Source organism: Microdochium trichocladiopsis (genome assembly GCF_020744255.1).
Source record: "Microdochium trichocladiopsis strain MPI-CAGE-CH-0230 chromosome Unknown B0I36scaffold_6, whole genome shotgun sequence".
NCBI classification, from domain to species: domain Eukaryota; kingdom Fungi; phylum Ascomycota; class Sordariomycetes; order Xylariales; family Microdochiaceae; genus Microdochium; species Microdochium trichocladiopsis.
The window spans coordinates 3,182,413-3,203,060 of NW_025763549.1; the positions used below are offsets into that span (position 1 = coordinate 3,182,413).

General features: G+C 55.8%; 8 protein-coding genes across 8 annotated transcripts; 4 read left to right on the plus strand and 4 right to left on the minus strand.

Moving 5' to 3' along the window:
• Positions 1 to 89: 89 nt before the first annotated feature.
• On the plus strand, positions 90 to 4,274 carry B0I36DRAFT_350646 (uncharacterized protein; the record flags this gene model as incomplete). The annotated part of the gene is given in 6 exon segments (XM_046156931.1): positions 90 to 115; positions 797 to 822; positions 1,526 to 2,097; positions 2,364 to 2,855; positions 3,145 to 4,239; positions 4,251 to 4,274. 6 exon segments carry the CDS (start codon positions 90 to 92, stop codon positions 4,272 to 4,274), a joined length of 2,235 nt encoding a protein of 744 aa, XP_046012128.1.
• Positions 4,275 to 4,345: 71 nt separating this feature from the next.
• Positions 4,346 to 6,072, minus strand: B0I36DRAFT_291613 (luciferin 4-monooxygenase; the record flags this gene model as incomplete). Its single annotated transcript, XM_046151745.1, has 2 exons — positions 4,346 to 5,487; positions 5,826 to 6,072. 2 exons carry the CDS (start codon positions 6,070 to 6,072, stop codon positions 4,346 to 4,348), a joined length of 1,389 nt encoding a protein of 462 aa, XP_046012129.1.
• An 842-nt stretch (positions 6,073 to 6,914) lies between these two features.
• B0I36DRAFT_291615 (uncharacterized protein) lies at positions 6,915 to 8,819 on the plus strand (the record flags this gene model as incomplete). Its single annotated transcript, XM_046151746.1, has 1 exon — positions 6,915 to 8,819. One exon carries the CDS (start codon positions 6,915 to 6,917, stop codon positions 8,817 to 8,819), a length of 1,905 nt encoding a protein of 634 aa, XP_046012130.1.
• A 272-nt stretch (positions 8,820 to 9,091) lies between these two features.
• On the minus strand, positions 9,092 to 10,452 carry B0I36DRAFT_364317 (trypsin-like cysteine/serine peptidase domain-containing protein; the record flags this gene model as incomplete). Its single annotated transcript, XM_046158943.1, has 7 exons — positions 9,092 to 9,153; positions 9,236 to 9,297; positions 9,421 to 9,747; positions 9,819 to 9,909; positions 9,969 to 9,980; positions 10,038 to 10,125; positions 10,189 to 10,452. 7 exons carry the CDS (start codon positions 10,450 to 10,452, stop codon positions 9,092 to 9,094), a joined length of 906 nt encoding a protein of 301 aa, XP_046012131.1.
• Positions 10,453 to 12,268: 1,816 nt separating this feature from the next.
• Positions 12,269 to 13,454, plus strand: B0I36DRAFT_350650 (uncharacterized protein; the record flags this gene model as incomplete). The annotated part of the gene is made up of 2 exons (XM_046156932.1): positions 12,269 to 12,479; positions 12,556 to 13,454. 2 exons carry the CDS (start codon positions 12,269 to 12,271, stop codon positions 13,452 to 13,454), a joined length of 1,110 nt encoding a protein of 369 aa, XP_046012132.1.
• A 169-nt stretch (positions 13,455 to 13,623) lies between these two features.
• Positions 13,624 to 14,830, minus strand: B0I36DRAFT_385193 (uncharacterized protein; the record flags this gene model as incomplete). Its single annotated transcript, XM_046161052.1, has 2 exons — positions 13,624 to 14,238; positions 14,314 to 14,830. The coding sequence occupies 2 exons, from the start codon at positions 14,828 to 14,830 to the stop codon at positions 13,739 to 13,741; spliced, it is 1,017 nt and encodes a 338-aa protein (XP_046012133.1). The 3' UTR covers positions 13,624 to 13,738.
• A 164-nt stretch (positions 14,831 to 14,994) lies between these two features.
• On the minus strand, positions 14,995 to 15,331 carry B0I36DRAFT_326418 (uncharacterized protein). The gene has a single exon (XM_046154343.1). The coding sequence runs from the start codon at positions 15,309 to 15,311 to the stop codon at positions 15,114 to 15,116; it is 198 nt and encodes a 65-aa protein (XP_046012134.1). The 5' UTR covers positions 15,312 to 15,331; the 3' UTR covers positions 14,995 to 15,113.
• A 1,115-nt stretch (positions 15,332 to 16,446) lies between these two features.
• On the plus strand, positions 16,447 to 20,610 carry B0I36DRAFT_326419 (uncharacterized protein). Its single transcript, XM_046154344.1, has 17 exons — positions 16,447 to 16,512; positions 16,567 to 16,628; positions 16,691 to 17,247; positions 17,310 to 17,362; positions 17,433 to 17,902; positions 17,968 to 18,023; positions 18,095 to 18,276; positions 18,347 to 18,555; positions 18,617 to 18,643; positions 18,732 to 19,113; positions 19,198 to 19,276; positions 19,337 to 19,395; positions 19,460 to 19,469; positions 19,548 to 19,751; positions 19,823 to 19,943; positions 19,996 to 20,087; positions 20,174 to 20,610. The coding sequence occupies exons 1-17, from the start codon at positions 16,507 to 16,509 to the stop codon at positions 20,500 to 20,502; spliced, it is 2,898 nt and encodes a 965-aa protein (XP_046012135.1). The 5' UTR covers positions 16,447 to 16,506; the 3' UTR covers positions 20,503 to 20,610.
• The last annotated feature ends 38 nt before the right edge of the window (positions 20,611 to 20,648 follow it).

Here is a 20,648-nt window from a genome sequence, read left to right on the forward strand (position 1 = left end):
TATTACAGGTCCAGAAAAGCGGAGCTGGTCCATTTCATAGCATAACCTGCAGGACCGAGCTGACATTTACAGCAATATTGCATGACACAATGGCCAGGGAGCAGAGAACCCACATGTAGGATGAGATGGGCTGGGTAGACCCTGTGCGGACGCACCTCATCAGTGCCCTGCTGCACCTGCGCCTCCGATGTCCGGTTTCAATTGCACAACTTCTGCCATTGCTACGTGCTTCACTTACACCCCCTGCACGTGACGCATCATCTTCTGTCACAAACTGGCTCATCAGTGAGTATCAAATGGTAAGATGGGAATGTGGACAGGTTTTAGAAATACAAATCACATAGGTATGTGTTCTGCTCGATTCGATGAATCACTTTATGATAGTTTTGCGCCGTACCCGGTTCTTAGCAACTTTGAGTATTGAAGCCCTTGCGGTGTGACTGGAAGTTGATAGACCGTCACTGCCACGAAATCTCAATGTTGAGTACTTGTTCAATTGTCATACTAGCTTCATTGTGGTCCCAGACCACGTTCATTATGAGGCGGTTCGTGGCTCATAACACACAATGGATTAAAATTCAGGAAAGCATCTGTGCCGTAGTGGGAAACCTGGCTTGTTATTGCAAGCCGGTCTTTTGAGTCAGGCAGATGCGCGGCTGGCCATATTCTTAGAAGCCTTGACCAGTTGTGGCGGGTGTGATGCGGCAAAGAGTGACCCATTCCGCTCCCGCTGAATGCACAATTTCTTCTGCCGTATTCAATGTGTACAACTCATTTGTGCCCAATGGCCATGCAGTTTCAGGTTGACCGGCATTGCCACAGGTATGAACGCGTGCGGGGGAATATTTCCGAGGCATCAATGAATGACGCGTTTCGCGATCGCATTAGTGGCACTAATGGCGTCTACATGAGTAGGCTCTTGTGTGATGGGAAAATGAGAGAACAAAACAATAAGTGCCTTGACTCAAGTGTATTTGTGTGTGCAGTCATGCATTGCTATTACTCGAGCAAATCACAATGCGTGTGGTGCCCTACTGCCTGGCCGTGCCTCATTGTTCCACATCATTGTGCCGCTCTTTTGATCCTCCGCACATGCTCCCCACATCACACCCAGCATTGAGGGACTGAGGCATTCACTCATTGAGGCATTGAGGCAATGGGTGTGGCTTCAATGATCTTTTTGCATATAAGAAACCAGCCTCCCACCCTCAAACAGCAACCTCAACCAGACAGATCATCTTGAACCCCACACTCCTTTACACTTACACTCTTCACTTTGTCGGTCGCCTTGCCCTTGCACCTTCAGCCACTCTCTCATCTTTCTTTGATATCCACCCTCCAAGAGTTCTTTCTGCCCACCCTTTTCATCCATACTCCTGGTTATGAGCCTGGAAAACTGAGCGCCCCATCGATGGTCATCATGTCGCGGGTCGAGGTTTGAGCAATGGATCCTGGCAGCCGCTGAGTGTTACAACTTGTTTGAGAACAAGAAGACAGAACTTGAGGCAGAATACACGTCGTATAGACAACAACACCGGGAATCCGGACGAAAAGCTGAAGGGCTACTTCGACCTCAAGCTGGCAAAGATAGACAAAGGCACTGAGACCCCATCGGAGGTCCAGGTTCGCCAGTGGGCGCGACTTCGTGCCCTCAGGAAGCAGCTCACGGCTTTCGCGGAACCTTGTGGCCCCGGCATCTTCGCGGTCGCACCTCTCCCGGAGATGCGCGGCCTGGTCACGAAGTCCTCGATGCGGCACACGGACGGCCCCGTGGCCTGGGCAGTCAAGACCCAGCTCGTCTCCGCATGCCCATCGCTCACCGAGGCCGTCAGACGCCTGTCCGAAGGTACAGGCCTGGCATTACTGAGATGCGTCGGCATCTTACCGAAGGAAGGCGACAGCAACAAGGGCAGCGACGAAGCTTCCCAGCCAGCAGGCAACTGGGCTGCTTCTATCCACAACAATATGTGCAGCATCGCCAAGGACTACAACATTGTCCTACCACCCCGAAGCACTTCTACCATTGACCAGGCAGAGACCAATGCTTGGCTCCCGTACGAGATTGCATTGCCGGACGAGCCAGTCACAGTTGCCCGCGTGAGCACCAGATCGTGCCGCATCCGCCCATTCAACGCGGTCGCCTCCCTACGGCCTGGAGCTTGGCTCAATGCCGATGCAGTTTACGGGGCGATCGTCCTCCAGATGGAGCCAGGATGGGCGATCATGGACCCGTCGCACCCGTGGTGGACTGAACAAGACCCGGCCTCCATCCGCGCATTCACCGCGCGGGCTCGCCTGAACGATCACTGGATCATCCCAGTGGAGATTGACCTCGGTCGTGCCCCGACCACGCCCGCGGCAAGAAGACCAAGGCCAATCCCATGCCCATGCCCGGCTGCAGCCATTGGGTTATCTGGGCCGTCTCCATCGAGATGGATAATGGCACCAGCATTGTCGACAAGCCTCCCGCGACACGAAACTACAAGCTCACGGCGGTGTACTCGGACTCTGCCTGGGCGAAGCCCCAGACCCCTAAGCTCAAGTCGAGCGCACCGCACTTCGCAGAGGCGCTCAGCCGGCTGTTGTCCTTGGTCCCCGTCTCGACCGCCAAGGTCACCTTCGAGGTCGACGTGCGCTGCGCCGATTGGTCAGGCCACGTGGACGCCGAAGACTGCGGCACCCATGCCATTGTCAACGCGACCTCCATGATGAATGGAGAGACCCAGGCCAGAGACGTTCCCAACGGCGTCGACTGCCTGCGGCTTCGTCACGTCTTCGCAACCGTGATCTCCGAGTCTGTCCGCCTTGCGGCATACAAGGAGCTGATCAAGGAGAGCGATGTGGTGGGTGAGGAGGTACCGGTAGCCAGAATCATGGCAAAACGCGGGTTCAGGATGCAGTCCTGGAACCTTTTCGGAAGCCCCGCGGTTTCCATATACTGGCGCCATTCGTCTTCAACAAATTCGGTTGCTTGTCCGTGGAATTCGCCGAACTGCTTGAGCGTCCAGGCAATGAGAGACTCGCATCGTAGTGGAGACCTCCGTTGAGCGTCGATCCAGTCATTCCAGGGTCGCGATGCTCCCGGTCTTGTAAAGCCTAGACGAATAGTCGTAGGTCACGGATACGATTGATGGTCGGTATCAGTCACGAACTACATCTTCGGGTTCCCCCGCGACGCCACGTTCTCCTTCACCGAGCCTTGCGATCTCGAGGCGTTTATGGACTGTCTTCACCATGCTTTTGGGGTGCCTGCCCCCCGCCATCAACGTGGTGATCCGGCTCGGAAACTCTTTCCGGGGACGAGAAATCGCTTTCGACCAGCCGTCCAGCGACACACCCCATCACCAACAGCACCACGCTCGCGACGTTGCCCTGCGCTGGCTCGTGGCGCTCGGCCACCGCCACACGGAGGTTTCGACCCTCTTCATCAAGTTCGAGTCCTCCATGTGGGCCTCTCAGCAATGGATTGGCATGGACGGCGGCTGGACTCAGACCACGGCAGCCCGCGTGCTCGTTCATCTTGAGCAGGTTGCACACCTGCCCACGAGCCACAGGCCGCGGCCCATCGAGCGGCAAATCAGATTCCAGGCTCAGGAGGAGGCTCCGGACGCTCAGACGGTCAGGGGTCCGGAGGGTCAGAGGTTCAGAGGTTCAGAGGGTCCCGCGCAGGTCCGGTTAAACGACCACTGGATCATCCCAGTGAAGCTCGACCTCGATCGTGCGCCCGCAACGCTTTGCAGCAAGAAGGCCAGGGTCAAGACCATGCTCGGCTACAGCTATTGGGCTGCCTGGGCTGTCGTTATTGAGATGTTACACAAGGGCACCCCCATCAACGGTTCAGACGATGAGGCGCGAACGTTGCCGCCCCCTCAACAGCACAATGCCACCCAAGAGGAGCCCCTGGCCTCGTCGGACGATAAGGCAGGAGACTCGTCGCGACCCAGGCAGCATCGGAGACCTGGACAGCCCCAAGCTCACCAGAAACGACCTCGCCACCATGCGGTCGAAGGCAATGACTGGATCGATGCCCAACGGAGCTCTCCACTACGATGCGAGTCGTTCATTGCCTGGACCCTCAAGCAGTTCGGCGAATTCCACGGACAAGAAATCGAATTTGTCGAAGACGAATGGCGCCTAGGAGGGGAGGAGATTCAGAGGTTCAGAGGTTCAAAGGTTCAAAGGTTCAGAGGTTCAGAGGTGCAGAGGTTCAGAGAGTCAGAGACGGACAGGTGTGCCTTCGTACGTAGTAGTCGTCAAGAAAGCTGGTGTTGTAGAATCGAGTTTCCTTCAATTGAGTTCACTAGAGTCTATCCAAATAGACCACTTCCTGAGATGTAATGCATGTCTACAAGCGTGGTCTTGCCCGGCCTAACCTGGCAATGACTTTGGGAAGTGATCGCCTTAACAGCTTTCCTGTGCTACCTCTTGGTAATTCCTGGACGGCAAATATACCGCCGCGCAGCCTCTTGTACGGGGCGACCCGCTCATGAAGATGGGCTTGTAACTTTCGCAAGACCGCCTCCTTGTCTGCCGTGGCCTCGTGACCAGCAAGCACAACACAGGCAGCTGGCAGCTCGACGCCATTCTTGATGAGCCCGCAAACGCCAGCATCGACCACGAGCTCGTGCTCCAGGAGGATCCCCTCGAGCTCTGCCGGCGCGACCTGATTGCCCTTGTACTTGATGAGCTCCTTCTTGCGGCCAGTCAGCCACATGTCTCCGTCCCTGTCAATTTTCACCACGTCCCCGGTGTGCAGCCAGCCGTCTTGATCCAGCGTATCTGCAGTCTCTCCGGCATTGTCCTTGTATCCCATGAACAGCGTGGGACTGCGCACATAGCATTCTCCATCATTGTCAGACCCCGGAGCGACATCCGACCCATCATCCCCAACGATCCTAATCTCGGCACCAGCAGCGGGGCGTCCAATGCTCCCTGCTTTATGGGCCTGCCCTTCCCGCTGAAGGCTGATTGTTCCTTCGCTCATCCCATAACCATTCAACACCACGATCTCTGGATGAAGGACCTTTCTCATCCCAGCGATCGTCTCCGCCGGCAGCGAAGCACCAGAGCACATCACGCTCCTCACCGTACCCAGTGCCAACCCTCGCACCACAGGATCCGCCGCGAGTCTGGCCGCCGTGGCAGGCACCAGCCTCAGCAAAGTGGCCCTGATGTCCGCACATCTCCTCACGTACCCGTCAAACTCGAACCGCGGCATGGCGACGACGTACCCGCCCGTCCATGCGGGCAGGAGCACGCCAGAGACGATGCCGTAGATGTGCGCAAAGGACGGGAAGAAGACCTCCCGGGTGTAGGCATTGTGGTTGAACGGATTCGTGGCGCGGAGCACGAGGAGCTTGGCGATTAGGGAGTGGTGGGAGAGGAGGACGGCCTTGGGGGCGCCGGATGTGCCAGAGGAGAAGATTATGCCTGCTGGGATAGTGCGGTTGTCGCGGGACGTGAAGCCCGGTGGTTGTAAAGGAGAGCCTTTGTCAGCTCTGGCAGTGGTCCTGTTGAAAACTTTGTTGATGTGTGCGAGTTGGATTTTCGTTTGTGATGATGATGGCGAGGATGAGAGCTCCTGCACCGCGGCTTGGATCTTTGATGCGAGGTCCGTGTCCGTGAAGATGAGCTTTGGTTTTGCGAGGGATATATAGTGGACAAGTTCGTGGCTTGTGGCGAGAGGGTTCATCGAGCTGATTTCGTGTCTTGAGTCAGTTTCCCCTACGGCCACGTGATGGTCCTAATCAAGGTGCCTCACCAGAACGTTCCTCCCGCCCAGAGGATTGCTAGACACAGCACTGCCCAGTCGACTGTATTGTGACCAAACAGGCCCACCACGTCTCCTTCTTTCAAGTCATATTGCTGCTTCAAGGCGGAAGCCTGGAGAGCTGCCTGATTTCGCAGTTGGCCATAGGTGATAGATTTACCATGCTCATCAAAGTCCTCGAGGACGACCTTGTCAGCTGGCACGTCGTCTGGGTTTGATTGCAGAAGGAACTGCGGTATCGAGAGGTCGGTCGGGACGTGTGGCGTGGGGTATGGGGATCGGTAGATTCGTTGGTTTCCCATTTTGGCGTGTGCCTCGTTCTGAGCTCAGGGCTTCTGCAAGCAGAGCCTTCGTGATGTCTGGTGTTCACAATGTACAACAAAACGGGCGCAGGCTCGGCAGCTTGGTCTCAGCCGGATGCTAGTGACGACGGCACAGTCTTCTTCTCTCAAGGCAATCCAAAACTGTCTTGCCGAACCCTTCTCTGACTTGGGAGAATGCGGGACCGTCGGATATGCTAGCACAGGATTAGCTGCATCCCTGGCCACGTCATATCTCGGCTGGGAAGAGGTCAGCCACCCGAGCCAAGGCCCCACGTCTTCGTGCAGGGGAACCAGGCTAGTTAGATGGCAGAAGCTAGTACGAGAAGACCTCAGAACAGTGACAAGACCCTGGACGTGCTAATGATTCAGCGCCGTCATCCGCGGCCCCGCTACAGTTACCCCAGACTTCCCCGCAATGATCAGCGCCCCAGGACCCTTGGGGTAGAGTTGAGTCGTGCCCCGCGCTGTTGCTCGAACGGGATTCAACCACCTTGGCCGCACGGGATTCAAACTGCAATGTCGATACCGCCTGCTGGTTGCGTACTTGGGTAAGGAGACTGGCAATTCTACGGCATCCTGCTGCCTGTCCCCGCTGAAATAGCCATGGTCATTGCAGGTCCCGCGGCAGGACACCGGCACTGTATTTCCACTTCCATCTTCCCGAGTAGCCATCTCGAACAGCTCTGGCTTAGTCATTCTCGGGACATTTCGAGAGTCGACGCGATTGAGACATTGGCCTGGATTCGCAAGGCTGTGCTTGACAGGCCACAGCAGCACAAGCCCTGGAGCAAGATACAATAGTTCCTCTGAGGATACCCAAGATGACTACTCATCAGCCTCCTCGCCGACCAATCCGCATTGGCAACGCCTCTGGCGCCATTGGGGATGGAATCGACCAAGTCTACAAGCTCGCCAATTCGGGCTGCGTCGACGCCATCGCGGCCGACTATCTGGCCGAGTTCAACATTGCCTGGAAGGCCATTGAGCGGCAGACCCGCCCGGAACTCGGCTATGAGCCCAATTTTCTCGAGCAGCTAGCCTGGCAAAATGGCGACGCCGCACGACTTCTTGCTGAGAAGAAGATCAAGGTCGTCCATAACGGCGGTGCGCTCAATCCGACCGGCCTCGCCCAGAGGGTCGATGAGTACTTCCGCGGCCTGGGTATCACGAGTGTGAAAGTCGCTGCCGTCACGGGTGATGATGTCAGCCAGCGGCTTAAAGACGGGGGTTTCGGCACCATCACACATCTCAATCGTCCTGAAGTAACTCTTGCCCCTGGCACAGAAACCAACGACATCCTCGCGGCAAATGTGTACACTGGCCAGGCGGGCATCGTGGCCGCCTTGCAAGCCGGTGCCGACGTAGTCATCTGCGGCCGCTGTTGCGACGCAAGCACCGTCATGGGCCTTGCAACATGGTGGCACGGCTGGAAGCCTGCTGGCTCTCGAGAAAAATACCACCGGCAGCTCGCAGGCAGCCTCATGGCCGGCCATCTGATCGAGTGCGGCGCGTATGTCACCGGCGGGAACTTCTGTGGCGCAAGAGAGATACCGCAGATGCACCACCTCGGCTACCCCATCGCGGAGATCGACAGCGACGGAGGCGCCATCATCACAAAACCCCCCGGCACGGGCGGCGCCGTCACGGTGGACACTTGCAAGGGGCAGCTGCTCTACGAGATCCAGGGCCCCGTGTACCTGAACGCTGACGTGGTCGCCGACATTGAGCACGTCCACCTGGAACAGCTCGGCCCTGACCGTGTGCGTCTCTCGGGGGTCAGGGGCCTGGCTCCGCCCCCGACGGCGAAGCTTGCCGTGTGTCTGCGCGGCGGGTATCAGGCAGAGATGACGGGCTTCTGCGCTGGTCTCGATACGGACTGGAAGTTTGAGCTCATGAAGGACCAGATCCTGCGAGAGATCCGACAAGAGGATTTCACGACGTTCAGCATTGTCAAGTTTGGCTCGTCGCGGCCGAATCCGCGGTCGCAGAACGAGTGCACGGTCGGCATCAGGATGTTTGCCCAGGCCAGACACGAAGAGGCCTTCGATAATTTCAGAAAGGCCATCTTCTACAGCGGGATGCAGGGCTACTGCGGTCTGCACTTATCCATGGACTGGCGCACAATGGCTCCAAAGATGTTCATTCGGTACTTCCCCAGCTTGGTACCCCAGCACGACATCCTCCTGACGGTACACATTGTGTCTTCTGGTGATGCGGAGAGGAATGCTCAGACAATCAAGGTCAAGCCGCTCAGCCTGAGAGACTGTTCATCGGCGGCTCCACACCAGAGACAGCACACCGCTCCGCCGCTTAGCCACGCTTATATCAACACCTCATCGTGGGTGACCCGGCCCTTTGGCGATCTCGTGTTCGCTCGAAGCGGGGACAAGGGCGGTAACGCGAACGTCGGATTCTGGGTACGCGACGCCAAAGCCTGGCCGTGGCTGCGTAGCTTCCTGAGCTCGGAGAAGCTCATCGAGTTGCTGGCTGATGACTGGGACCCGAGCTTTGTAATGGAACGATGCGAGTTTGTGGGGCTTCATGCTGTTCACTTCGTGGTCAAGGATATCCTTCAGGACGGCGTGAGTAGCAGCAGTGTCATTGACGGGTTTGCCAAGAGCTTTGGCGAGTTTCTCAGAGCGAGGCACGTTCAGATGCCCAAGGATCTGGTGGAGGATGAGGACAAGAGAAGGGATGCGGCCATGCGGTGGAGGGCGAAGCTATAATGTATTGTCAAAGTCTAGCGCCACAACTCCAGTTGTCATGCCATGATCGCGTGATTCTGTAAGTATATCAACCCAGCGATAGACTGCTGCACGGGCCGATCTCCACGTAGAGCAAGCGGATATCTGGGAATCTGCTCAGGCCTTAGCCCCACATCAAGTCCCACATCAAGGTCCCACATCGAGTTCCACATTTCGTCGGCAGGTGCACCACCGACGCCATGAACACAGGCTACATAATGCTTCCACTCGGAGTCCCCATCACATGAAATGATCTAAGGAAAGTCATTGCGGGCTGCAACCACGCCATTAACAAAGGATTGACCTGTTGCCCACACTGTTATTGCCATCAACATCAGTAAAAGATTCTGTGCAGTTGAGAGAGAGTGGGGGATGAAGGTTGGGAGACAGAGGCTTACCGGAACTCGAGGGGCTCGAGCCGAACAGGACGCCTTGCACGTATCTGTCCGGATTGTACTCCCTGCATACGTCATGTCAGTAATTTCCACTGGGTCTCGCAGTAGACTGTTCCCCCTCCCGGGTCTGCTCGGCACGCGGCCAATGCTCGGCTTCACAGGTGAACAAAAGACAAGATGACACTCACCAGATGGGGCTACCAGACTGGCCAGAGATAACATCAATGTTGCTCAGTGTAGGGCTGTCGCTGGTGCAACCGCCCATCTCAAACATCCGGCCGCCAGCAGAGCGAATGGGCCGCTCGCCATTGAAACGGTCCGCGGGGTACCCAAAGTTGTGGAAGATGTCGCGGTCGAGCCACTCCGGCCCGAGCGCGCGGGCACCGAGCCACCCCTGAGCCTCGCCTAGACGGTCCTGCAGAATGTGCACTGACCAGTCCTCGCCGTAGTAGCACTCACCGGCGTCATCGGTCGGCCAGATGAACGCGATGACAGGAGAGCCAGAGTAGCGGGTTCTATGCAGATAGGACGTGATCAGCAGCGATGCGTAAGCAGGAAAGACATGGGAGATCTCGTAGATACTCACTCGCCGTCGTAGTAGAAGGGGGAGAAGCGGAGGCTGATGCTCGGATCGGTTGTAGGCGTGCAGTGTCGAGCTGTGAGAACATGGCGGGGGCCTGCACAAATGTCAGATATCAAGTGTACCTCCCAGGAGCAAAAGTTGTAGCTGTCATACCAATCAGTGTTCCTGAGTACGACAACTGTTAGCAATCGGCTGTATGGCTCTAAGAGTAGGGCTACATACCTGTACACCAATGGCCGTCTGACCACGAGAGCTTTCCCATGGCGGAGTACGGATAATCGCTGTTCTCCCAGTTCTCTCTGTCGTCGTTCTGTGCGACCAAGGTGTCAGTCCATCACAGGGTCTTAGCTTGCGGCGTGCCATCACGACTGACCCCAAAGATGTCTCGCTCAGCCATGCCGATTTCAGTGTGGTTGCTAGGCTCAGCAACTAGGTTGCCCATGGCAAGCAGAGCCTGCGTGTTATAGTGAATCACTTCGGCAGGGAGAGCGTCTTGCGCCACAGAGAAAGCTGCGGACGGGTCATAGCCAATGGCAGGCAGAATGCCATTGGCATCTGGGCCCGGGAGAGAAGCGGCAGCGACGGTAGCAATAAGCCTGAGGATCAGGGGCGCCACGAGACCGGATGTGCGAGCCATTGTGGGAACTAATAAGTAACTTGCAAGTAAAGACGTGAAATAAAGCAGTGTAAGTGATCACCTCGGGTAATGTCGACTGATTTCCGTAGAAAGACTGTGGGGTCGAAGAGAATTCTTAATCGGATTGTACAGGCCATTAGCTTATATACCTAGTCAGTGGGAGACACAAAGCCATTCGACAATCGTCGAGACATCACGAGGAAAAGTGTGGCCCGGCTACTTCTTGCCCGGGTATGTGTCTGTGGCATTTTGAGGCTGCATGCTATAGCGGCAGTGCATACCGTTGGGTCCGGCTACTCACTCTTACGTGGTGAGTACCTGTACGCCAGAGATGAAGGGGGCCATTTGCGTAGAACCATGACAGTCTGGGCTCGACTGGAGGGTAGCAGCTTACTGACAGCCGCAGGACCAGAACACCATTACCGCAGTGTGGTGTACACCAGAGCAGGGAGTTGCAGTGTTTGTATGCCCGCATCCTGGTCCAAGTCCATGCACGACCCAGGACACGGTCAGCTGACATACGGTGGCGAGCAACGTGCAATAGGATATTATCAAATGTGATGTGGCAGAATCAATCGCGGCGACGGGCAGGTCTGGATCACGAACGCAGACCTGTGCAATAGGACTGTAATGGGCGAATGATAAGTCTAAACAGACCACAACAGCCCAGGTATGAGAAGAGTGGCATGGATCCCACATCCGACGACCGGGTGGCGGCAGGGAAAGCTGTTCATGCGCGTCATCTTCCACAATACCCGGTCAGCTTCCGCGAAGGCCGTCCTGTGCTTTCGCGAACCAACCATATCGTCGTGCAGATATCGGCTTTACCGTATGCGATGCATCTACGGACCGATGCGTTGTGAAAGGTGATGGTTTGTGAGACAGACATGAGGAGCACGGGGCAACAAATGCTCATGTTCGCGTCTGGCGAAAGAAATCTAGCGCCTAACGTATCATGGCACGTTACAGTATCTCACGTTATAGATCCGGTTGCCGCAACGATCGCGGCGTCCTAGCATTCCTATTGTCATCTCTCAAGGGTCCTTTCAGTCCTATCCTCCTGAAAGAAGTCTGCGATGCTCCGCTCGGCCCCAAAATTGCATCGCGCGGGCTTCATCCCGCTCTGAACTGCCACAGGCTTCCCGATCACACATGGCCTCCTGGTCTGTCTCAGATTCCGAATCGAAGCCCAGAAACCTCGTCGTCTGCTCCGCAGCAAGTCTTATGTGAATTTTCTTCAAATTCTGAACTCTAATCGGCCGACTTGCCCTATTCTGGACTGTATGCCCCCTTGAGCCATTGCAGACTTTTTCTCATGAGTCAGCGCTTGAGTTCCCAACACTTGTTGTCTTTTGGCTTAGGGTGATCGTTGTTTCAGACGTTGGGTGCTCGCTCTTCTTGTAGTATGGACGAATATGGCAAAGGTCGGGACGCTAATAGTCACAGAAGGAACAGCAGGCCATCTGTTAGGTGATGTTAGGTCCAAGTGGCTCTAGCATTCACTTTATGTGGACCCAGGAACAACTCATCGTGTCTGTTTCGGAATGATGCACCTGATTGCCAGCCATGTGGACCACCGGGTCCCTCGGTTGAGTGCGTCCTGGGTGAGCTACGTTATGATGACTGATTGGCTGTAACTCGCTGCCCCTGCATCCATCCCTGTCCCGCTTGCTACGTGGTTGCATGATGCTGGTGCCCAATGCGCGCTGACTGGGCCTCGCTGACCGCCAGAATACCAGAGCAGATTGACGATTTTTGAGCTGTTGCAAGCAGCCTTCTCCATTTCGTCTCTGATGCAAGCAAAACAGAGCAAACAATGTCAAGCAATAGTACAAGTTCACGTCAATCCTCCTCCTCCTCGAAGTCGATTTCAACCTTGGCCGTCAAAGACCAGGTCCGTGATCTGTACGACATCATCCGCGAAGAGAGGACCGACGAAGAGACTACGATTCTCGCGGTCGTGCCCAACGACGTCCTACCGCAGCTCACAGACAGGTGCAGGTCCAAGAAGTGGAAGTTCTGGCACAGTGAGTGGCCCACTTCCCTGAACCTAGCGCCGCTTGAATCTTGCTGGTGACCAAGCTGATGACGACGCAATCACAGATGGAAGAGCTGTAGAATTGACGACACAAAAGAGCGTCCAATCTGCCGTCGACGCTCTTCTGGATAATGGCTGCGGGCAAAGGCTGGTCCTCGTAGTCAGCCAGCACATTGAGGCACTAGACTTCCACATCACGCCCGTTGGAGGCTACCCGCACAGTCTCGGTGTGATCCGCGGGTGTCGGGACCGGCGAACGGGAGGGAGTCGATCCACGAAGCTCATCATCGACGGCGCATCCACATTTGACGGGATCAGGCTCGACCAGTGGACTGCCTCGAAGCAAAATGGCCAGGTCTTTCTCGGTCCAAATGTCCATGTCCGCGTGCACATGGGCGAGCCAGGCTCGCTGTTCAGGGAGCACTTTTCCTCTGCCAGGGACATCCAGAGCCAGCTCAGCTTCCTGAACGACTGCCCCATGGTTGGAAAATGGTGGAAGGACTGGCAAGGTCCGATCGCCAGCATCATCGGGCTTGCAGCGACCACCATCAAGGTCTCGGCGAGCTTGAAGACGACTGCCTCGGGCTTCTATCTCTCACACTCGTCTGTCTGCTGGGGCACGTGGACTCTGGGTGCTGGCCATATTACTGGCACTGCCGTGATGACCGCTGCAGGCCCAGCGGTGCTTCTCGGTGCAGGTGCTGCTGCTGCGGTCTACTTCTTCCCTTGGGAGGAGTTCTTTTCGTGGCTTGGCTCCTTCTTCAGTTCCTTCTTTGAGTGGCTGAGGGGCCTGATCGCTGGTATCAGGCAGAAAATAGCCGACTGGTCCTCTGCCAGGGTACAGCAGAACAGCCAGGACGCGTTGCCGCCGCCGCCAGCCTACGAGAAGGTTGCTGGCAGCCAACGCAAAGGCCGAGCTCTCCGTGTTCGCGCGTCGGAAGCACCACCTCTACCATCAAAATAGCTTCAGCAGCCACACCGCGCCCGACGCATCACGCACCAAAGCACCAGTGATAGCGTTTGTGGATAGACTAATCATAACGCAAGAAATTGTCAAATAGTTACTTTTGAATTTGAATCAGAAATAGAAATTCAACTTGGTCGATTCGAGGCGTTGGATTGTGCTACAACAGTGCGCTCTCGACCTCGATGTTCTTCCAGTGTCTCACTCGAGAACTGGTCTGAACTACTCGTCCATGTCACCATGCTTGTAGAATGAAGGACAGCTCGTTCGCTCCCTGTCTCTGGTCAAGGCCAGTCCCGCCTAGCGATCGCAATGGCCGCCAGCATCTCGTTTCCCGACGCATACTCGGTGTCCAGCTTGCTCCTGAACGATGCGGTGCCGAGGATCCAGCGCTCCTCGCTGTTCTCGTCCCGCTCCCAGATGGGCGACCCGGCGGCGCCGATGCTCACGTCTGCGTAGCACCGCACCGGGCCCGCAGCATCGCAGAGATAAATCTGCGCCAGCACGCCCGTGATGCCAGTCTCCCGGTACGGGCGCTCGCAATCCTTGTCTGTGTCCAGATGGTACCCGAGGGTGGTCAGGGTGCCTAAGGTGCGGAACTTTTCCTGGACCTGGTTGCGCAGGGTGCCGATGTACCCGACCTCGTCGCCCACGCGTCGGTTCAGGATGACAATTGCCCACTCTTGCTTCCGATAGCAGGAGCTCACGAGCTGCGAGCGGTCCGAGACGATGATCTTTGTCGCCCAGGCGCGTGGGAAACGCTCACCTTCGTCATAGCCCGGCACTGTTGGGACGTCAGGTCATTGTTAGTGAAGCCACCAGGGTGTGTGACGGTAATGAAGTAGTTGCGGCAACTCACTGAAGAGGCCGCTCCAAATATCATCCACGCAGTATCGTGCGGTGAGGAGATGGCGGGGCCCGATGAGCGTCGCCGTGCACCCGAAGCCTGCGCGACGATCCGCGTCCTTTGTCCACACCCATTTGCCGATGGCGCGGAACGGCCAATTCATGTCCGAGAAGAGCACTCTGTCATCCTTGCCATTGAGGACGTCTCTGGTTTTGAGGTCTACCGGGTGGCCCGCGTCCCCGGCAACGCGTGTCTCGTTGGAGGGGCTCACTGAGTGTGAAAACACGCCGGCCGTGCCCCTGGACGAAGATGTGGTGTACCTCTTGATCACGTCGGGCGGGACTGCCCTGAGAACGTCCATGCGATACTCGACGATCTCAGCCGCAGCTGGGGGGTTGCGAAGGGCGACGGTTCGCCAGTCGCTAGGGTCGATCCAATCGGGCGCAATATGAGTCACGTCGTAAGAGGTGGGCCAGGCGGCCTTCGCCCCGGTGAGGAAGAGAAAATGAAGTAGTGCGCGAGATAGCATACTGAAAAGAGTGGATGTAGACGAGAGCGGAAAGGAGTGGATGGACTACGAGCTGGAAGAATGTGGTGAGCGAGGTGATTGGAATGAACGGGTTATGCGCGTCAGGAGGGAGCCTTTGGAGTTCTTTATGTATTTCCTGGGATGCCTGGACCACGGTTCTACTTCTCGTGTCATTGTACATTCCAACCGACGGGATGTTCCTTGGTATCTCGTCCATCCCCTGCTCAATGTTTGTGCCCGGGAAATGAGACAGGGTTGTATGTACCAACTCTCAAAGTTTTCATCAAAGGGAGCCCGCATTCGGTAATGTTGGTTGCGGGTGACGATGTCGAATGTTTGCCAGATCCTGGCAGCTGCATACTGGGCAAGCGTTCGTTTTGCCCCTGTAGATCGCGAACACCTTGATATCGTGACAGAGCCGAGGGCGTGCTGAAAACGCTGGGTATAACTGCCGCTCCGCTCGGACCGAGTCATCGGCCATGGTATTCAGTAAGGCTAGCAGAGCTGCTTGCAAATGTCGCTGCCTTCAAGACCGCGTCGGCGTTGGCCCTTTCCAGAGGATGATTCGCTCTATCTTTCATGCAGTGCTTCTGTAGTGCCTCAAAGCCATGCGGCCACTCAACATCGCGAGTTGGCGGCGTGCGCTCGGGCTACTTAGATCTTTCACCCAAGAGCTTTGACCTGTAAGCTGCCATTCAACTCTGCACATGCAGATGTTGGTTATGTAATTCTTGACATGTTGGTGTCTCCCGCGTTGAGCACGTGACCTTTTTCCCTTACTCAGCAGCACGTAAGAAGTGGTGTGGTAGCTCATTGCGTGTGGAGAGGTCCAGTCAGACGCGGCTGGTAAGCAGGGACTGGGTTCTCTGAATGTGGGTGGGAAGTGTCTGGGTCGAGGCCGTGCGGGACAAGGCCGAGGGCGTGATAATCCAGAGAGCCATCCACGTTTACACAGATTCCTTGCCGATTCCTCGACGCCATAATGCTTCCAGCGCACGCAGCAGCTCGGCTGTGCTCGCGACCTCGTTGATCCTTCAGCTCTGCAGTGTAGGCGCGCGGTTACTGTCTCCTGTTTCAGCCAATGTCGCAGGCGTGCATGTAGAACCAACAGCCGACCGCCAGGCCTCAGCTGATTCTTGACTTAGATATCCCGTGCGCACCGAAACTGTCGTTACACCCCATGTCAAGTTCTTCTACATCAGTAACCTATGCAAGTGCGGGATCACGCTGTGTCTGCCTTTGGCCCCTCTTGCGCATCTTCTGGTGGCTTGTTCACCGGACTTCCATCCTGCCTCCCTTTGACACGATAGACCTCCAGCCGTTCACAATGCGGGGTTGAACTTCGCTGACCAATAGTGGTTCTGCTCTGCTCAGCCACTTTGTTGGTTGTCGATGTCGGGGTAAGCCCCTTATGCGGCCCCATGTGCTTCATGTCGAATGTTGGCTGCTAGCCTTCCAAGGCTGTGCCGTTGGGGGGCTCCAAGTCAGCCCGGCCACAGCTGCTGAAGATAAGCGTGATGCTGGTATGGAGAATGAGTTGATAAATCCCCCACCGTCGAAGCCTGCTTTGCTGTGTCCTTGACAATCAAGTTCCTTCTCCATATTTCCAACATTGCAAGATTTCCAACCATTTCCAGCTTTCGAATTCGAGTTTGATGTCGGGTTGAGCTACAACCATGCCTGTGAGTTAGCAATGTCTGATGATGAGAGGCCACGCGGCTCACGCACAGTGACAGGAAACACGCAGCAGCAGCAGCAGAGCACAGCTATCTCCAACCCCCTTGTCCGTTGGTCCCAGGTGTGTAGACATCTATTGCGTCCCATGGCTCCATCCTTCCATCACGATCTAACTCCCTCCAGGCTGCAGCTAGTAGCGGATGACCCGATCGAGTCTATCGAGCAGGATCTCGACGACTTGAGTATCGGCTCATCCTCCGATTCGGGCCAATATATTCAGACGCCGTCAACCTCGACTTCTCCTTCTTCTCCGCGCTCAAGTAATGCCAGCCACGAGGATGGCTCAACGAACTCTCGGCCTGCAGTGTTTGGATCGAGGACCCAGAGCGATGGCGGTCTAGACTTGGGCGACATCAACGCAGCTTTGGACGTGCTCGCCACAACACAGTCGGGCGGGAGAGCTCGAGCCAACAGAAGGCGCAGTTCTCCTGTAGATCAAAGCCCTCACAATGTCGACGACGAGCAGGTTCCTGGGGATCGCTTCAACAATGCCACTTTCCAACAAGCTCTCAGGGAAGCTAAAGGCCTGGCAACTGATATTCATCGTGTCCTGGGCAGCAGCGATCTGCATCTGGAACCCAGCTCGGCCATGAGGCGACTGCATGAGACGGCGAGTGAACTGGCTCGATTCCATCCACCTTCCACCAGGATCGTGGGGTTTGTCGGCGACTCCGGTGCAGGTATGGATTTGGACTACCGTGTAGAACAAAGAGCTACTCAGCTAATCGCGGTCTGCATATAGGCAAGAGTAGCTTGCTCAACTCGCTACTCGATATTCCAGGCTTGGCCAGGACGGTCAGTCATATCCAATTCGACACGTGCTTTAGTAGCTTGACTGCTAACAGAAATCTTTCTCGTTCACCAGAGCAACGAAGGTGCAGCCTGCACATGTGTAGCCACCGAATACCATTACCACAACAGGCAGGACTTTTTGATTGAGATTGAACTCTTCACGGAGGCCCAGATCCACGATCAGCTCGCAGATCTGCTCAAATCGTACCGGCACTTCCACCTAAACAGGCGGGAGCTGCATCGTACAGAAGTGCGGGATTTCGAGGAGAGAGCAACGCTCGCGGTTGACACCTTTGTCGCCATGTTTGGGTCGCGGCTCGAGCAGAACGGCACCTCGAATTTCCTTCCTTGCCTACTGGCACCTAGCACGCGGGAAGTGCTGCGCACACTCAAGCAGTGGGCTCATGAGGCAATGCCGTCCCAGGCACAGACACGAATAGTCCTATCCAGTATCGCGCAGTGTTCGACGCGACTGGCCGAGCTCACATCTGACGCTTCCGGCGCACAAGAGCGACTGCCATGGCCCTTCATCAGCAAGATCAAGTGAGCATTCATATCTACTGGTGGTGCCTAAATATATCTCTTACAATCCTGCTAAACCTTCGCAGAGTCTTCGTCAACGCGTACATCCTCGAAAAGGGCCTTGTGCTTGTCGATTTGCCTGGTAAGTGGGGACCTCATGTCTTATACATCCACAGGCGGACTCATCTTGGCTGACACTCGCCTGTTATCAAGGTCTCCGCGACCTGAATACCGCGCGACGGAATGTCACGGAGAGATATCTGCGCAAAGTCGACGAGATCTTTGCCGTTTGCCCTATCGGCCGGGCGACGACAGACGAGGGCGTCATGGCCGTCTTTGATCTGGCGGCGCGTGCGGGCCTGACCAGTGTCAGCATCATATGTACCAGGTCAGATGTAAGTATCAGACCAGTCTTCCCCTTACCGTAGTGCGTTCTGTGCTTACACGGCGGAACTGCACCTGTAGGATATTCGGCCAGAAGAGGCAGTCGTATCTTGGACGGGCAGCACAAGAACCAGAGTCCAGGATGCCATGGACGACGTGCAAAATGCTCGAGACGCCATTGCTGAAGTCCAACTGGAGATAGATGAGCTGGAGATGGATGAAGAAGACGGTTATACGAGTGAGGAGCGAGATCTTTTCTGCGAACTTCACAGGCAGAAGAAACGAGCCGAGTGCGTACATATCCAACTGCATCAACTGATCGTCGTTGTACTGATGACAACTCGCGCACAGGACGCAATTGAGAAATGCCCAGTTCCGGTGAGTACTCACCCCGTTCCACCAAGAAAGGACCAGTGGCTTGTATTGCACTGTCGAAGAGCCCTCGATCTGACCTTTACTTGAATAGGCTGCGCAAGCTAGTGATCGACACCCGGAACTCCACGGTCACGAACAGGCTGCTCCGTGTGTACCAGGCAAAGGTCCCAGATGACACGCTGCGGGTCTTTTGCGTTAGCAACAGCGAGTACTGGGACAACCGCCAGAAACGGAGACAGGTTGCGGTGCCACACCTGATGCTCAGTGGGATACTGTCCATCCGGCAGCACTGCCGCGCTCGGGTGTCCGAGAGCCAGCATCGCATGTGCACCAAGTACATGCGCGACAGCATACCCGCTCTGCTGGGTGAGGTTCGCCTATGGGTCTCATCGGCTGAGGCCGGCTCGATGGACGCAGAAAGACGCCGAGTGATGCGACAAGGTCTCACCTCGCTGGAGAACCGGCTTCGACGAGCAAGTATTAACCCTTTACTCGCCGCTCTGCAGAACTATTGCATCTTGTCCACTTGGACTTTGGACTGACGCGCGCGTTGACAGGATCTTGAACATGGCGAGTCACGCACTTTGGGATCCAGTCTGGTGCTGGACATGCGGCAGGGCTTCCTAGATCCGGGTCGTGAGTGACTTCTCTCGATATCAGGTTGTGGGATCTTGGGGGCTGACAACACCGTTCTAGGACTCCGCATTGCGTCTTGGTCACAAGGGGCCACCGACGCGTGTTATGAATGGAATGGCGTAAGTTGAAACGAGAGTGAGCGCCTGTCGGACAGAGATCTGATCTTCTCAACGCTATTCCCAGTGGCACCATGGTAAGAATACCGTATTCCCCGATTGTGGCCACGGTTCGAGCAAGAGATTGGCAATGGACGCCTGCTGAACTTATCAAGCATCATACTCGGCCTTTTGTCGCAACTACGGAGATTATTGTACTCCCAAAGTCGGTTCACACTGCTGGAACGACGAAGCAATGGCGAAGATGGTCCGACAAGTCCGGCCAATGTGGCAAGGCCTTCAGTCGAGGCTGGATGAGCGCGTCGATAGCCTCGCAGCCAGCATCACGGCCTCTTTGGATCAAGCAGCGAATTACCTACGTGAGATACTCTTGATCAATCGCACGAAACTCGGAGATGAGCTGACTCTTCTGACAAACTCGATGATCCAGACACTGGCCTTGCCGACCATGCGGACTTGACGATACAATTGGAGACCACGCTGCGGAGCAATCAGCATCTCTTGGAGTCCAATATCCACGAGCTGAAAGATGACTTTGACAATGCTTTGAGGTATGGCCCTGGCTCTTTGTCCCCATCTCAGATTGAGGCTAAAGATGGGTAGGCAACTGCAAATCGATGCCACCTCTGGTATCCGCACTTCGCTCATCGGCAAGTATATGGAGCCTGCATACCGAAACGCCATACACGAGTTTGGTATGTGTTGATACCCATTCCACGATCGATCATGCAACAATCAGCGATTCTGAACCAATGCTAATTACCTTTTATTAATTTCACAGGGACTGGGAGTGACGCCCGCCGCAAGAGCTACATCACAACCGCATTCCGGAAGCAGGAACTCTTTGAGAAGCTCCTCGCGTCTGTGCGAGACTCTTTCAAGGAGATTGCTGAGGACCTGCAGGAGCAGGTCAACTCCAACATCCAGGAACATCTGGGAGCGGTTAGGGCTGTTCTGGACATCTTGCGAAGTGACAACGCTGCGCGGGAAGGCGACGAGAATCCGGTTTTCAGACAGGCGCTGGCGCACCGTGTCTCAACCGCCAGCGAAGAGATGACGCGAATCATGAGCCTGATCGAGCAGTCTGATCAGGTCCTAGTCAATGCATGACAGTGCATTTGTGTGCCTCGGAAGCTCTGAATGGAGGAGTCCTGCGTTGGAGTGTGCGACATGCTTTAAATTAGTCGTTATTCTTGTGTTAACTACTCAAAATTCGCGTTTGGAGTGTTCTTGGTGCCGCGACCTCGTTGTGACCA

Bases quoted from the DNA above. Each gene is read 5' to 3' on its own strand.
- B0I36DRAFT_326419 (XM_046154344.1), top strand. The intron at 17,248-17,309 runs GTATGGATTTGG...GTCTGCATATAG, and splicing joins TGTCGGCGACTCCGGTGCAG to GCAAGAGTAGCTTGCTCAAC. The intron at 19,944-19,995 runs GTATGGCCCTGG...AAAGATGGGTAG, and splicing joins GACTTTGACAATGCTTTGAG to GCAACTGCAAATCGATGCCA.
- B0I36DRAFT_326418 (XM_046154343.1), bottom strand. From the start codon at position 15,311: ATGGCCGATGACTCGGTCCGAGCGGAGCGGCAGTTATACCCAGCGTTT.